At 42.1% G+C, this 15800-nt stretch overlaps 1 protein-coding gene across 4 annotated transcripts in view; it reads right to left on the reverse strand.

Moving 5' to 3' along the window:
* The window catches only part of LOC124271162 (protein MCM10 homolog), a 69008-nt gene that overhangs the window by 36736 nt on the left and 16472 nt on the right, over positions 1 to 15800 (reverse strand). For all 4 annotated transcript variants that reach the window (XM_046706236.1, XM_046706235.1, XM_046706237.1 and 1 more), the window contains exons 11-20: positions 15595 to 15753; positions 15198 to 15325; positions 14832 to 14912; positions 14596 to 14691; positions 14086 to 14253; positions 13908 to 13987; positions 12501 to 12760; positions 8640 to 8763; positions 7775 to 7914; positions 7137 to 7250 (exon numbers count right to left, since the gene is read on the reverse strand). In XM_046706236.1, coding sequence (XP_046562192.1) covers positions 7137 to 7250; positions 7775 to 7914; positions 8640 to 8763; positions 12501 to 12760; positions 13908 to 13987; positions 14086 to 14253; positions 14596 to 14691; positions 14832 to 14912; positions 15198 to 15325; positions 15595 to 15753 — 1350 coding nt within the window. The remainder of the gene's footprint in view (positions 1 to 7136; positions 7251 to 7774; positions 7915 to 8639; positions 8764 to 12500; positions 12761 to 13907; positions 13988 to 14085; positions 14254 to 14595; positions 14692 to 14831; positions 14913 to 15197; positions 15326 to 15594; positions 15754 to 15800) is intronic.

Genomic DNA, 15800 nt, shown 5'->3' on the forward strand with positions numbered 1-15800 from the left:
TGCCGAGGTACCTAAGAAGAACCTGCCCCTACAGGCTTCCCGGGCAGCCCAGACTGCACACGGGGCGCCGAGGTGTGACACCAAAAAAGTTCTTTAAGAAACTATCATTAATATTTTGACACAGTTCACTATTTGTTACGAGGGAGGAGTGCAGAGAAAGGGACAGCCAGGTGTGCGAGAAGCACGTGCACAAGTGCCCACCCAGTTATTGATTCATTAGCCTGTGCTGTGCCGTCTCCATCCTTTCTCGCACACCTGGCTATCCCTTTCTCTGCACTCCTCCCTTGTAACAAATAGTGAACTGTGTCAAAATTTTAATGATAGTTTCTTAAAGAACTTTTTTGGTGGAGTCCGAGAAATTTTCAAATATCAGAAAGCTGTTGGGTATTAGTAAATGATAAACATGTGTACTATTTATATTTACGTGGCAATTTTGTACAATGATAAAATTTGCAATTCATCGGTCCGTTTCTGACTCAAACAGACTGTACATGTGAAAGATAATATAAGCATTAAGCTGAAACCAGAAAATAATACATGCTGACTCTACCGCAACATAACTAACAAATACAACTGATGGCGGACATAAAAAGCTAGCAGCGGGAAAAAACGCCCTAACGCGCTAAACGTAAAAACGCCAATCTTGATAAGCACATGGCAAGCCGGCAGGGAGAGTACAAAGTTACAACTAAAGATGAATTAAAAAATTCAGAAACAATCTCTAAATCGCCCATGCAGGGAAAAAAGAGAACCATACATACAGTTTCGGAATCACTCATCGTTGTAGGGAATTACAAAATTCAACTCTCTTGTCGATATGGACACACGTCTAGTCGGTCAAACGACAGCAGGGAAAGTAAGGTATGAGGTTATAGTCCACAGTTACCTGCTCTTGGCTGTAGGGGTCTGTGGGGCCCTGTAGGGGTGGTCTCACAAGACAAAAACGTAGTTTTTTGTTTTGTAAATATTTTATACAAATATTGTTACAACTGTCGAAGGGATTTTAAATGGACATTTAAATGCTTATATGTACCCCAAGGAAGAATATATGAAAAAGAATGACAAAATCTATTGTTATGTTACAAGCTGAAAGCACAAAACTGACATGCAAATTTAGATAAACTGTAATCACATCTACCATTCATTATGGCAGAGATTCATTATATGCATTTGTCCATGTTTTTAAACCAATAAATTAAAATCAAAACACAGCAATCGATTACATTTAACAATGATTGATATTTGATGCTGTTTATGTATTCCTGCAGTTCTGGACTGGAAGCCACAGCGTCCAGCATCTGGCACTATTTCAACACGACAAAACTGTTCCATGCCTGAATTGTCAAGATGTGTCCCAATTAGGGTCTTGGAGTTTGTCTGCTACACTAACCCACTAAGAGCAATGCAAGGTCTTCTGTCACAACCTATTTTCTCCCCCTAAGAGATTAGAGAGACCAGAGTGGATGTTATGCTGAAGTCAGCAATATTCCAGCCGTTGTACATGAAAGTCAAGTCAGGCAGACCACTCACTGCTACCATGCTCATCATTAAGATAATAATGTTGATCAACCATCAGCCAACCATCTAATCCTGATTTGTGCTGGTGTGTGGTCCTGTGCATAGAGATCAGGTCAGAATCAGTTTAAGTTAAACAACGTTGACCACGGACAGTCCTTGGATGGGTGACCATGTGTGACAGCTTGATTTCTCAGTCCTGCCCCACAATGAAGCACATGTGATACATGTGGTCTCACCTTAGACAAGTGAGTTTGTTCAAAATTGCCTCTGTTCACCCAGCAGAAAATGGGTACCCGGTAAAACAAGTCATGAGACTATTAACCTTCTAGCACCAAACAGGGAGCTTGGGGTGTCCAGGGTAATAATGATCAGATTGTGTGCTATGAGCAGGATATGTAGCCTGGAAAAGGCGATTCACAAATATTCTCATTATTATTATTATTTATTTCAAACTTTACAAGAAGCATAGGGTTGTAGGACTGTTTATGCTCTGGTATAACCCCTGGGCTGACAGATCAGCATTATACACAGAATCATAACATCCAGGCACAAAGTTATGGTGTCATCATTATATATTTTTACATCTGTTCATAATTTCAAGGCCATAAAGTATTATACCAGCTTACAGATGAGAACAGTCCCCAAAACTCCCAAGACACAAATAATGTGACCTTTTACACTTTCCTGTACAATGTAAAAAACCCAAAACTTCACAAACATGAAATGGGATTTCTTAGTATTGGTTCAGTTCCAGTGATATTCACTTGCAGCCAGCTACTGAGTGTTTGAATGCTTTCAGTCACCATCGAGTGGCCTGCAGGTGGACTGCCTATTAGATCCCCATCATTTTCTTGAGTGTTAAGTGGGCTAAACTGAGATTAAACAAACATGATACACGTAGAGTGGTGGGTGGTATTTAAGCTGCTGGACTTTACTGTAGAAGATGATGAGCAGCACGCATCACGCCACTGGCATCCTGCGGTACCGCGGAGGAGATTATTCAATATCCTGTGGCAGGGTTCAATGAACCAGTGATTTTGATGGACATGCGACTGAAGATGGCCTTCATACTGAAATAAAACACTACTGATGGCAATCTGGGTAAATAAATTTCTACAGAGTGTTACTCCCGACAAATCTTGATATATTCAAATATAGCAAAATATGCCTGATTCAGCAACACACCTACTCTATGTTTGTGGGTTGCTTAATCTTGCACCGAGCAATAGTCCAGCTATAGGATGACAACCTGTAGAAGCTTTGTGTAACAAAGCCTAGACCAGACAATACTGTGATATGTGCATTAATCTGTGCAGCTGGGATGCATCATCCAAGCTCCTGAGCCCTACCATCCATTCCATAAAGTAACCTCTGAAGATAAGAATGGTTTGTAAGGCCAAGCAATGATCCACAGCATTGTGGCAAGATGACACAATCAATCATGTCAGAGCATGGCCACCCAGTACAATCTTGTACCATCTTCTGACCAGCACTAGGTGCTGGGAAACATTTGATAAACAACATTCCCATGATTAGGAGGCAGTTCCTTCCTATACCGCATTCTGGAAACCGTGAATATCAGGTGAGGTGAGGTGAAATTGGGTTTAATGTCGTGCTTGAGAATATTTGCTCATATGACGACGTGCATGCGTGCGTATGTGTATGTGTATGTGTATGTGCGGCTGCTTGTACTAGCCCAGACTGAAGCTGGTTTTATAGTGCTAGCCTACTGAGATACCATGCTGCAGTGAAGCATGAATACCCCACTCAGACACATTATACTGACTCCGAGCCGACCAGTCCTTGATGTACCCATTAATGCCGAGCATCAGGCAGGGACCAACAAGTACCATATTTAAACGTCTTTTGGTATGACCTGGTTGGGGATCCAACCCGTGACCTTCCGCTCTCCGGCCTGAATATCAGGAGTTGTGCGCTTTCCAAAATAATGCGCATTTCGGAATACAAGTAGTGACCATGTAGAGGTGTGTCTGTCTACAGGTGATGACTGATATAGTGATAACAGCAGTACAATGAGTGACGTTGAGGTGTGTCTGTCAACAGGTGACTATTGATAACAGGACTACAACAGGTGTTTGCCACTGATATGACAATGTCCCCGCCGCTAAAGAATGGAATATTTATAACACATTTACTACTTTTTACTTTTTGGTGACATACAAGATGCTTGAAATGACTGGTGTCTGCATAATCACCCAATGTAGGCTGTCGACATAATTGAAAACATTGGGTGCAATGTTTTATGATATATTATGTTAGTTTTATCGTGTATCGTTTATGATATCGTGTTAACAAGAGTTGCAAAAGTGGTCAAAGTGACATGGTGACCTTGAAGATGAGATCAAGGTCACCCAAATCAACTGGTGTCTGCGTAATCCCCCAAAGTAGTCTGTCACCAAATTTGACGACATTGGGTACAACAGTTCATGAGATATTGCATTAACAAGAGTTTCGAAAGTGGTCAGTGTCGTGGCGACCTGGAAAATAAGATCAAGGTCAACAACATCGACTGGTGTCTGGGTAATCCCCCAATGTAGGCTGTCAACAAATTTGAAGAAATTGGGTACAACAGTTCATGAAATATCGTGTTAACAAGAGTTGCAAAAGTGGTCAAAGTGTCATGGTGACCTTGAAGATAAGATCAAGGTCAACAACATCGACTGGTGTCTGGGTAATCCCCCAATGAAGGCTGTCACCAAATTTGAAGACATTGTGTACAACAGTTCATGAGATATCGTGTTAACAAGAATCGGGACGTATGTACGTCGCTGAATACATAGTCCCCCGTTCTGCGTTGCGGCGGGGAACAATGAGTGACATCAACCATGGTGAGGTGTGTTTGTGACTCTTGACAACAGCAGTACAATCAGTGACCATGGTGAGGTGTGTCTGTCAACAGATGACTATTGACAACAGGAGTACAATCAGTGACCATGGTGAGGTGTGTCTGTCAACAGGTGACTATTGACAACAGGAGTACAATCAGTGACCATGGTGAGGTGTGTCTGTCAACAGGTGACTATTGACAACAGGAGTACAATCAGTGACCATGGTGAGGTGTGTCTGTCAACAGGTGACTCTTGACAACAGCAGTACAATCAGTGACCATGGTGAGGTGTGTCTGTCAACAGATGACTATTGACAACTGGAGTACAATCAGTGACCATGGTGAGGTGTGTCTGTCAACAGGTGACTATTGACAACAGCAGTACAATCAGTGACCATGGTGAGGTGTGTCTGTCAACAGGTGACTATTGACAACTGGAGTACAATCAGTGACCATGGTGAGGTGTGTTTGTGACTCTTGACAACAGCAGTACAATCAGTGACCATGGTGAGGTGTGTCTGTCAACAGATGACTATTGACAACTGGAGTACAATCAGTGACCATGGTCAGGTGTGTCTGTCAACAGGTGACTATTGACAACAACCGAGTACAGTACAATCAGTGACCATGGTGAGGTGTGTCTGTCAACAGGTGACTATTGACAACAGCAGTACAATCAGTGACCATGGTGAGGTGTGTCTGTCAACAGGTGACTATTGACAACTGGAGTACAATCAGTGACCATGGTGAGGTGTGTTTGTGACTCTTGACAACAGGAGTACAATCAGTGACCATGGTGAGGTGTGTCTGTCAACAGGTGACTATTGACAACTGGAGTACAATCAGTGACCATGGTGAGGTGTGTTTGTGACTCTTGACAACAGCAGTACAATCAGTGACCATGGTGAGGTGTGTCTGTCAACAGATGACTATTGACAACTGGAGTACAATCAGTGACCATGGTGTGTCTGTCAACAGGTGTGTGGAGTACAATGTCAACACAACAGGTGACTGGTGAGGTGTGTCTGTCAACAGGTGACTATTGACAACTGGAGTACAATCAGTGACCATGGTGAGGTGTGTTTGTGACTCTTGACAACAGCAGTACAATCAGTGACCATGGTGAGGTGTGTCTGTCAACAGATGACTATTGACAACAGCAGTACAATCAGTGACCATGGTGAGGTGTGTCTGTCAACAGATGACTATTGACAACAGCAGTACAATCAGTGACCATGGTGAGGTGTGTCTGTCAACAGATGACTATTGACAACAGCAGTACAATCAGTGACCATGGTGAGGTGTGTCTGTCAACAGGTGACTATTGACAACAGCAGTACAATCAGTGACCATGGTGAGGTGTGTCTGTCAACAGATGACTATTGACAACTGGAGTACAATCAGTGACCATGGTGAGGTGTGTCTGTCAACAGGTGACTATTGACAACTGGAGCAGTACAATCAGTGACCATGGTGAGGTGTGTTTGTGACTATTGACAACAGGAGTACAATCAGTGACCATGGTGAGGTGTGTCTGTCAACAGACCATGACTATTGACAATAGGAGTACAATCAGTCAGTGACCATGGTGAGGTGTGTCTGTCAACAGATGACTATTGACAACAGCAGTACAATCAGTGACCATGGTGAGGTGTGTTTGTGACTATTGACAACAGGAGTACAATCAGTGACCATGGTGAGGTGTGTCTGTCAACAGGTGACTATTGACAACAGCAGTACAATCAGTGACCATGGTGAGGTGTGTCTGTCAACAGATGACTATTGACAACAGCAGTACAATCAGTGACCATGGTGAGTGAGTGAACTCTGTGTCAACAGTCAACAGACCATGACTACTATTGACAACAGCAGTACAATCAGTGACCATGGTGAGGTGTGTCTGTCAACAGATGACTATTGACAACAGCAGTACAATCAGTGACCATGGTGAGGTGTGTTTGTGACTATTGACAACAGGAGTACAATCAGTGACCATGGTGAGGTGTGTTTGTGACTATTGACAACAGGAGTACAATCAGTGACCATGGTGAGGTGTGTCTGTCAACAGGTGACTATTGACAACAGCAGTACAATCAGTGACCATGGTGAGGTGTGTCTGTCAACAGATGACTATTGACAACAGCAGTACAATCAGTGACCATGGTGAGGTGTGTTTGTGACTATTGACAACAGCAGTACAATCAGTGACCATGGTGAGGTGTGTCTGTCAACAGGTGACTATTGACAACAGCAGTACAATCAGTGACCATGGTGAGGTGTGTCTGTCAACAGATGTCTATTGACAACAGCAGTACAATCAGTGACCATGGTGAGGTGTGTTTGTGACTATTGACAACAGCAGTACAATCAGTGACCATGGTGAGGTGTGTCTGTCAACAGGTGACTATTGAAAACAGCAGTACAATCAGTGACCATGGTGAGGTGTCTGTCAACAGGTGACTATTGAAAACAGCAGTACAATCAGTGACCATGGTGAGGTGTGTCTGTCAACAGGTGACTATTGAAAACAGCAGTACAATCAGTGACCATGGTGAGGTGTGTCTGTCAGGTTCCATTGAGTTATAGTAAACATCATAAACAACCAATAATTATGGTGACCCAGCTGTTGACAGTTACAGCTAGCATTTGTACAACAATTTACAACCAGAAATTTATCTCTGTACATGTAAATGCAGGTAAGAAAGTACATGTTGTTTTATGTCGACTGTTAGTATGGTAACCATTGGTAAACCAGCCTTGAGTGACTCACCTGGCGACAGGTAACGACAGTCACTTCCAGCTTTGTAACTGCCAGCATTTTTTCTTCCATCATTTCTTTCTTTTCAAGTTCAGTGAAATACTTCTCCTCCCGCTCAGCCTCAGCCTGAAAAGGCAACATAATAAATGATTTCCTTGTGGACTCTTAAGGTACTCTTAAGTGGAATGAACAAGCTTTATTTCAGATTAATTCAAGACCACATGGGCAATTCAGTTACCGTACAGGTGATGAAACATAAAATCTTTCAAAACACAAATGTATAAAGCCCTACTCGCATAAGAGTTGTCTCCCTTGTAGTATGAAACCAATCCTTCAGTAACTGATAAATCATGACAAAAATTCCCTAAACTTTAATAAATGCAGATGAACATGAAAGACTCACAACTGTAAAATGTTTAGCTCTAATCTCTTCATAGGAAAACAATGCTAACAATCTCTACATGTGACACGTCAACAACAAGAACTTGACACTAATTGTCTCAACATGACACTGCACGATGTTTAACATGCAATCACTGTAGCACTTCCACTGCGAATTCCTTCATGTGAAGATTGCTTATTGAGAAAAAGCTGAAACACTTTCCTAAATTTAAATTTTTGTTACATTAACTTCCTGTCTACATACTTACCTCAGCCAGGGCTCCTTTATGAGCAGATTTTGTTTTCAACAGTTTCTTAAATTCTTCCGAATTAATATCAACATTGCCGAGAAGTCTGGACCGCTTTCTAGGTGGTTCCTTGCATTCATTATCATTGTCAGGTTGATCCTCTGTGAACAGAATAACAGCAGTTAAAGCTGTGTGAGGGGTGGCAGTGTCAAGGATGTTTATAGTAAACCAGGCCTCGTGGGCACATACAGTCGAATCATACATACAAATACACAGCTTAACTTGTATTTATACATCGTAACTTACCACAATTTAATTCTCAGAGAAACAGTACGGTTGACATATAAAGCTATTATGATATTCATCATTGCTTGAAGATTGACAAGATGTGGGAGTTTAGTTTTACGCTGCTTTTAGCAATATTCCAGCAATATCATGACTAGGGACACCAGAAATGAGCTTCACATATTGAACCCGGATCTTTGGCACGACGAGCGAACACTTAAACCACAAGATGTAAAAGCAAGCACAAAATGTATTGAGTGATACAACAGGGAATTATCTAAGTGCAATGGCAAACTATGTGGTACAAAATCATGATATAGGTTGAATTTTGATTTTGAGATTTCTATTGTTCTTACTTTAAACAACGATTTGGTAGAAGTAGATTCATTTTATATTCCTTGAACATGTATGCATCTCCATTATCTTTGTAAATGTGTGTGTAGGCAGGTAGCTGATTGTCTAAAAAACAATGTCAGCCAACACTATTCTGTGTAACTGTGAGAGAGGAACAGGAAGTGAAAAGCTGCCGGTATTGACATCGCCTTGACTTTGGATTACCCACAGCAGTTTATTACCAACAACTTTCATTAGTTTCGCTAACCTGTTAACGAGTTTTCCAGCACTCTCTTTTTCACTTTCTCTGCATTTGGAGACTTTTTCATCACTGAATTTGGATCTTCTTTCGCTAATCCACCCTTGGAGTGGATCTTCTGTATTGCCTTACGCTGAAAAATAGATAGAAAAGTTTAGTTAAACTATCAACTATGACCTGTGTGTAGCAGAATGTAAATATTGTGTATTTTAATTAAGGTATTTTATACTTGGGTAGATAATCTGAAGAAGTATGGCAACAGCTCATTGAACAGACCCAAGCACTCTCTACTAATTCCAAGGTAGTTATGTAAGTCAGCATGGGGTTGTCTTTGTCTTCAGCTACCTGGTCCAGCCATGGCTTGGCCAGTCATTGACTTTCTATTGTTTCTGTAGGATGTGACCAGATCTGTTGTCTCACACAAGTCAACATTTCTCTCCTCTGGTCACTGCTGCATATCAGCTCTGCATGATTATCACAACACTGTACTTATTGGGGCAAGTAAATATAAATTATTTTTGGAAAACTATTTATCATAAGGGCTTTAGAATCTGGTGTTTTAGTTTAGTTTAGTTTACCAGGCATTTATTATTTTAGTAGAATATCTGTAATATAGAACATTTGGTAGTATCATCCACATGATGTTGTAGATATATTGTGTACTTAGCGTCATGATTCATGTAGGTATTGTGATGGACCTAAACAGTAATATAAACAGGACCATAACAGTATTCCTAAATGTGTAGTGCATATATTAGGCTTAAATTACTCTGTGTGTGTGTGTGTGTGTGTGTGTGTGAGAGAGAGTGTGTGAGTGTGTGAGAGTGAGTGAGTGAGATATATACTGAGTCAAAAAAGAAACTTCACAAAATGTAATTTCAAAAATACTGAATAATTTTTCTCTGATGATACATCTATGTATCCGAAATGGGATCCCTATCTTTCGACTCTAAAAAAACGTTAGCAAAACCCACTCAAACCCATCCATTCGTCGTGCAAATGACATTAGTGCCAAATCAGGTTTTGCACGTGCAGTCGATCACGTGATCTTCGCATCGAAGTTTTCTTCATATGCGAGTGTTTGCATTGGCCTCAAGAATTGAAAAAACACTTTTAAACCACAGTTCTAACAGTACTTGAAATGCCACAATTGTCAAATGTGCAATGCGTGAGCGTGCGTTTGCATGTTGCAAGCGGGAAAATCAGTTATTGGCGTCACAAGAGCAATGGGATGCAGCCGTCGTGCGTACTGTGTATGACTTGCAAGGTCGTCTACAACAAACTGACACCACTTCTGATCACCCAAGGTCGGGTTAGTCCACGTGTGGCGTCCACGAGCAGAAGACCGTCAAATCGTCCCTCGTCACCTCGTGACAGATTCCTGCCGGCTACACGAACCAGGGCTGAGATGTTTAGAGGTCGACTGTCCTCACAGACCATTCGAAATTGGTTGCGGGCTGCCAATCTCCATTCTCGGCGTCCATATCGTGGGCCAATATTGACGCCGTTTCATCAACGTCAACGTCTGCTGTGGGCCCAGCGTCACCTCCGATGGACCCAGAGACTGGAATCGAAGTCGTCTTTAGCGATGAATCCAGGTTTACCTTCAGATTAAGCAGGCGGCAGGCATAGAGTCTGGAAACGACATCGTGAGCGGTATGCCCAATGTTGTGTACAGGAAGTCGCCAGATTCGGTGGAAGTTGCATGGTGTGGGGTGCTTTCTGTGGGAACAACCGTTCCGACTTCTGGTCATCCGTGGAAACCTCAAAGCTGCTGCTTACGCGACCAGGTGCTCACCCTGAACTCATTCCTTTCATGGCGGCTCATGGCCCAGGTCTACAGTTCCAGCATGATAATGCTCGGCCGACGCGCTCCGCGATGTTGACACAAAATTTCCTTTAAAACGCTGGAATCAACGTCTTGGAATGGCCATCGAGGTCCCCTGACCTTAATCCAATAGAGCATGTTTGGGATGCACTTGGGAGAAGGCTTCGTGGTGTGAGGAACCAACCTCAGAATTTGCAGGAACTTGGCTGCCTTGCAAGAGCAATGGCGCCAGAATCCCCAACCACGTGTTCACAAGCATCAGGCAGTCGATGAGGAGACGGTGTTTGGCAGTGGTGAATGCGCGGGGCGACCATACACGATACTGAAGTGAGAAATTTCGCATTTTTATTCTTGTGACTTGACATTCTGTATACCCACGTTTTGGAACGGCGGTGTAGCCCCATGGAACTGATTATGGCACTGTCAGTGTATCGAGTACATCACACAGATCTCAGCAATGAAATAATAACAATTTAACCATCTTACCATCTCTTGTTCTTTTATAGTGCCCTGAAGAAAGAATGTGAAGTTTCTTTTTTGACTCAGTATACATTTTACTCAGTTGTGCCATTGTATCAGGTATGGGAATAAAATGGTTCCAGTCCGGAATAGTTTTGATACAACCCCTAAATGTTAACATCCTAAGCTGCATGTACTTCCCGCCCTTGAGGTGGTTCATGCAACAGTTTACTGTTACTTTACCCTCGTAAAACATCACACGAAAAAAATCAAAACAAAACAGTTTCGTAAGTAACTTTTATATTTTGGAGACAAACGTTATGAAACCTTTTATCCAGCGTTGGTCTGATGTTTGCATTACATTCTGTGTTGAATTGAACGGTTGATCATGAACCAATTTGGAGTTGGATTGTGATTCATCTCTATCATTTTGACCCAAACAGACATGTTATCATGCTAATACTCTACAGTACAGAATACATACAATAGTGTAATGATATCTTTATTTAATTATACATACTTGTAAGCATATACTGGTAACTTAACCTATGTTGTGTTTTAGGGTAATATCACCATTTCCCCCTGTGTGGAATCATCATATCCCTGGTGAGGCTGACAATCAATCCCATGAACACCAAAACAAGTATTCCATTATGTTCCATTATAGACTACAACTTAGTATAGTATTCCTGTTGCCATATAACCTTAGAAGCATATGCTATGACTTCTCACGTTAGATAAGTTAGTATCCATGTTGATTGGCATGGTTAACCAGCTGTCTGCTAGTGAGTGAGTGAGTGAGTTTAGTTTTACCCCACTTTTAGCAATATTCCAGCAATATCACGGCTGGGAACACCAGAAATGGGCTTCACACAATGTACCCATGTGGAGTGAATCGAACCCCGGGTGTTCGGCGTGACGAGCGTACGCTTTAACCACAAGGCTACCCCACCGCCCCCTGCCTGCTAGTATCAGGATGTCCTAAGACACTGTCAGGTTTGGCTGGGAGAACAAATGAAGCAGTAACAGTGTTTTTTAGAAAGCCCCCTAAGCTACTGGTTCACAAAGATTGTGTAGATCACATGACTTGACCCCTGATCATTCTTCTACTTGTCTGTTGTCCCAGACAATCGTATAATAAGACCGTACCTATCTTACTGACAACCAAGTATCTCAGTCCTGTTCTTGCAGGGAGGCTGTCAAGCTTCCCTGGTGTCTGGCATTTAGATGTATTGTTCTGCAGGACAAAGTGAGCGAGTTTGATTTTTCGCTGCTTTTAGCAATATTCCAGCAATATCACGGCGTGGGACAATAAAATGGGCTTCACACATTGTACCTATGTGGGTAATCAAACCCAGGGCTTCGGCATGACGAGCGAACGCTTTAACCATTAGGCTACCCCACTGCCCCTCTGCAGGACAAAGATACTATTAGGAATGACGAGAAGCTTGGACTAAAGAGAAGCTGTGACTTGTGGTTCTATAACAGTAAAGGCATTACTCTACATGGGACTGCTTTACCAAGACACCTGTGTCATGATTCAACACTCTTAACGAGCTTCCATATCACCTGGCTACACAAACCTTTGCAAGCTCCACCTGCTTGTTAGCTGGTGACGCGGCAAAAGGTTTCCTGTTGGCAGAGAAATCCAGAAAAACATCCTGCCCATTCAGGAGACCTTTCCCGATGGAGGGCGTGGCCTTGAGGGGGTTGACTGTGGGACGAGGGGAGGAGGCTGCTGTCGCTGCTTCCCTCGCTCTCCTCTTCTCCATCATATCCTTCTTGTGCTGCTGGATCATCTCTTTGGGCGTAACTGATATTACCACTGACTTTTCTTTTATCACTGGAAACAAAAGGCATTTGTAGCCTATTGTCTTGGCACTGTATTCCAAAGATAGCGCCACAACAAAATATGGTCCCAGTTGACATACAGTCACACAAACATCAAAGTATGGTCGTGGATCATTTGTTGGTTAATGCCGCACACTGAGGACAGAGATACAATATTATACAATTATTGACTTCTAGTGAGGTTTATCCAATGATATATTGACCTTGGACATGTGATATTCACCAGTTAGTGTTTTGGCACAACATATCAACACGCAATGATCACAGCTACACCATCAACACACAATGATCACAGCTACACCATCAACACACAATGGTCACAGTCACACTCTCAACACACAATGGTCACATTCACACTCTCAACACACAATGGTCGCATTCACACAATGATCATAGTCACAACAACACATGATGGTCACATTCACACAATGATCACAGTCACAACAACACATGATGGTCACATTCACACAATGATCATAGTCACAACAACACATGATGGTCACATTCACACAATGATCATAGTCACAACAACACATGATGGTCACATTCACACAATGATCACAGTCACAACAACACATGATGGTCACATTCACACAATGATCACAGTCACAACAACACATGATGGTCACATTCACACAATGATCAGTCACAACAACACATGATGGTCACATTGATCACACAATGATCACGGTACATTCACACAATCACACAACAACACATGATGGTCACATTCACACAATGATCACAGTCACAACAACACATGATGGTCACATTCACACAATGATCACAGTCACAACAACACATGATGGTCACATTCACACAATGATCACAGTCACAACAACACATGATGGTCACATTCACACAATGATCATAGTCACAACACATGATGGTCACATTCACACAATGATCACAGTCACAACACATGATGATCACAGTCACACAATGATCACAGTCACAATTAACACAGTGGTCACAGTCACACAATGATCACAGTCACACAATGATCACAGTCACAATGACAACACACAATGATCAGTCACACAATCAACACACAATGGTCACAGTCACACAATGATCACAGTCACACAGGACATATCTCACTATTGAGATGGCACTCAAGTATGGAGGCTGTCAGTTACCCTTTTCAGATTTTTCTTGTTTCACTAAGTGTTTCACCAAATTCATGGAGCCCACAGTGGGAGTGGAAATCATGTCGATGCTGCAATGAGAATAAGTTTAAGTAAAGTTTAATTACCACAGTTATCAACACCAAATCAAAGGAAATGTGTACTAAATAAACTTCTGCAACAAACTCACAAGGCTTGTTCTTTTTCTGATGTTGCTGCCTTTTTCATTGTGGCTGGATCACAAGTCTTGAGTTCGTGGAGGGACATTGTTGTCACCTTGCTCTTTGTCAACTTCTGCTCAACTTGCAGTTTTCCTAGTGTCACACGGTCTTTCTTGGGAGCACTTGTCTTCACATTTCTGCAACATCCACAGTGTGTTAAACTACTAACCAACCAGAAGATCAGTCATCAGGTGAACCATGTCATGGGGATGTTCTCAAGGTGACAGAGTGATGAAAATATGTTTGAGACTGCTGTGAACAGTGTTCAAGCTATGTCAAAGTGTTCAGCTTTATGTGGAAAGAAGCCTAAACAAGTCTCAGATTTGGTGAAAAGCACTGGGGAAACCAGGAGTCGACCTCTGGCATGTCCAATTGATGCAACTCTGTATGTATGTTGTTTAAACTGAATATTTTCAGAAATGTCAGCTTTGAACAGGATGAGTTCTGTTTCTATAAGGAATTTGTTCTATGCAACTCACGGCAATGATGTAAATGTTTGTCCACCATAGAAGAAGTGGCTGCCTTTCTTGGGGAGAAGCTTGTCTTTAAAAGATTTTGGAGTCAAACCAGTAACACTGAAATTACAAACACAACCCTGCAGATGGACTAGATTCATTCAGGAGGCAATAGCAATTATTAATACAACATAACTGACTAAATTTTAATGCACATATATATTTGAACTAAGAAATCCAAAAGGGCTGCCCAATCTCACCTGCCCTGCAGCTCACTCCTAGTAGCAGACGTCTTCCTGTAGGCAGACTGAACATGGTAGTTGCAGAAGTCGCCATATTTCCTGGAACAGAGTATGTGCAACTATGGTCAATGTGAGCCAAACCCTGATCAGCCTTCTATGTAACCATCTATCAGTCTACTGAGGTGTGTCAATCATTGAAGCTGCATATTCATGTTGAGAAGTGTCACAGAAATAAAAAAAACAGTTCAAACCTACAGGGGAATTGACATGAGGACGCGAGGAGCATCAGAGCACCAGTAGTTATCAAAGTATCCCTGAACACATATCAGCACGTGCCTTAACAACGAGGGCATGAAATATGTTGAATACAGCAAGAGAACCTACTTGTTTATGAAGTGGTTACACTGGTTCCCTTTCTTCGTCCTTCCAGAACACCAGCCGAGGTCCTTCGAGCGGCCCATGTGTAACAGTTGCTTGGGGTTGTTGATGGTGAAAGCCACATCTTTGTTACCCTTGAACACCAGGACATTATTAACATAAACTGTTGATGGAAACATGTCCACATATACATTAACAGAAAAAAATGTGGAATGATTGAGAAAGATTTTGTATTAATAACAGATTCCATGGTGTTGTGGATGTCAGGTAAGTTGTTTCAACCAGTATTTGTAAAATGTTTAGTAAAAGTCCCTTGACAAATGGTGTATGGCCACTACATATGTATATAGCAAGTGTTTGTAGATGTGCCGAGGTGGGACTTGAATTATGTGACTGGACTGACCTTATCTGCATTGTCCATGATGCTGGGGTTGAGTATTCCAATAACTGAGCCCACATCACTCTTCCAGTGTTCCTTGTAGGTCTGGCCAAACAGGAAGAAACTCACCATCTGCTCACAGTTGTCCATGTCGGACAGCTTCCATATACAGTATGTCTTGCCCTGCAACAGTCAGTGGGCCTTAACATGGAGTTTTGTTTACCCTCCAA

This window comes from Haliotis rubra, unplaced genomic scaffold (genome assembly GCF_003918875.1).
Source record: "Haliotis rubra isolate DU_JTF1 unplaced genomic scaffold, ASM391887v1 Scf158, whole genome shotgun sequence".
In the NCBI taxonomy this organism is placed as follows: domain Eukaryota; kingdom Metazoa; phylum Mollusca; class Gastropoda; order Lepetellida; family Haliotidae; genus Haliotis; species Haliotis rubra.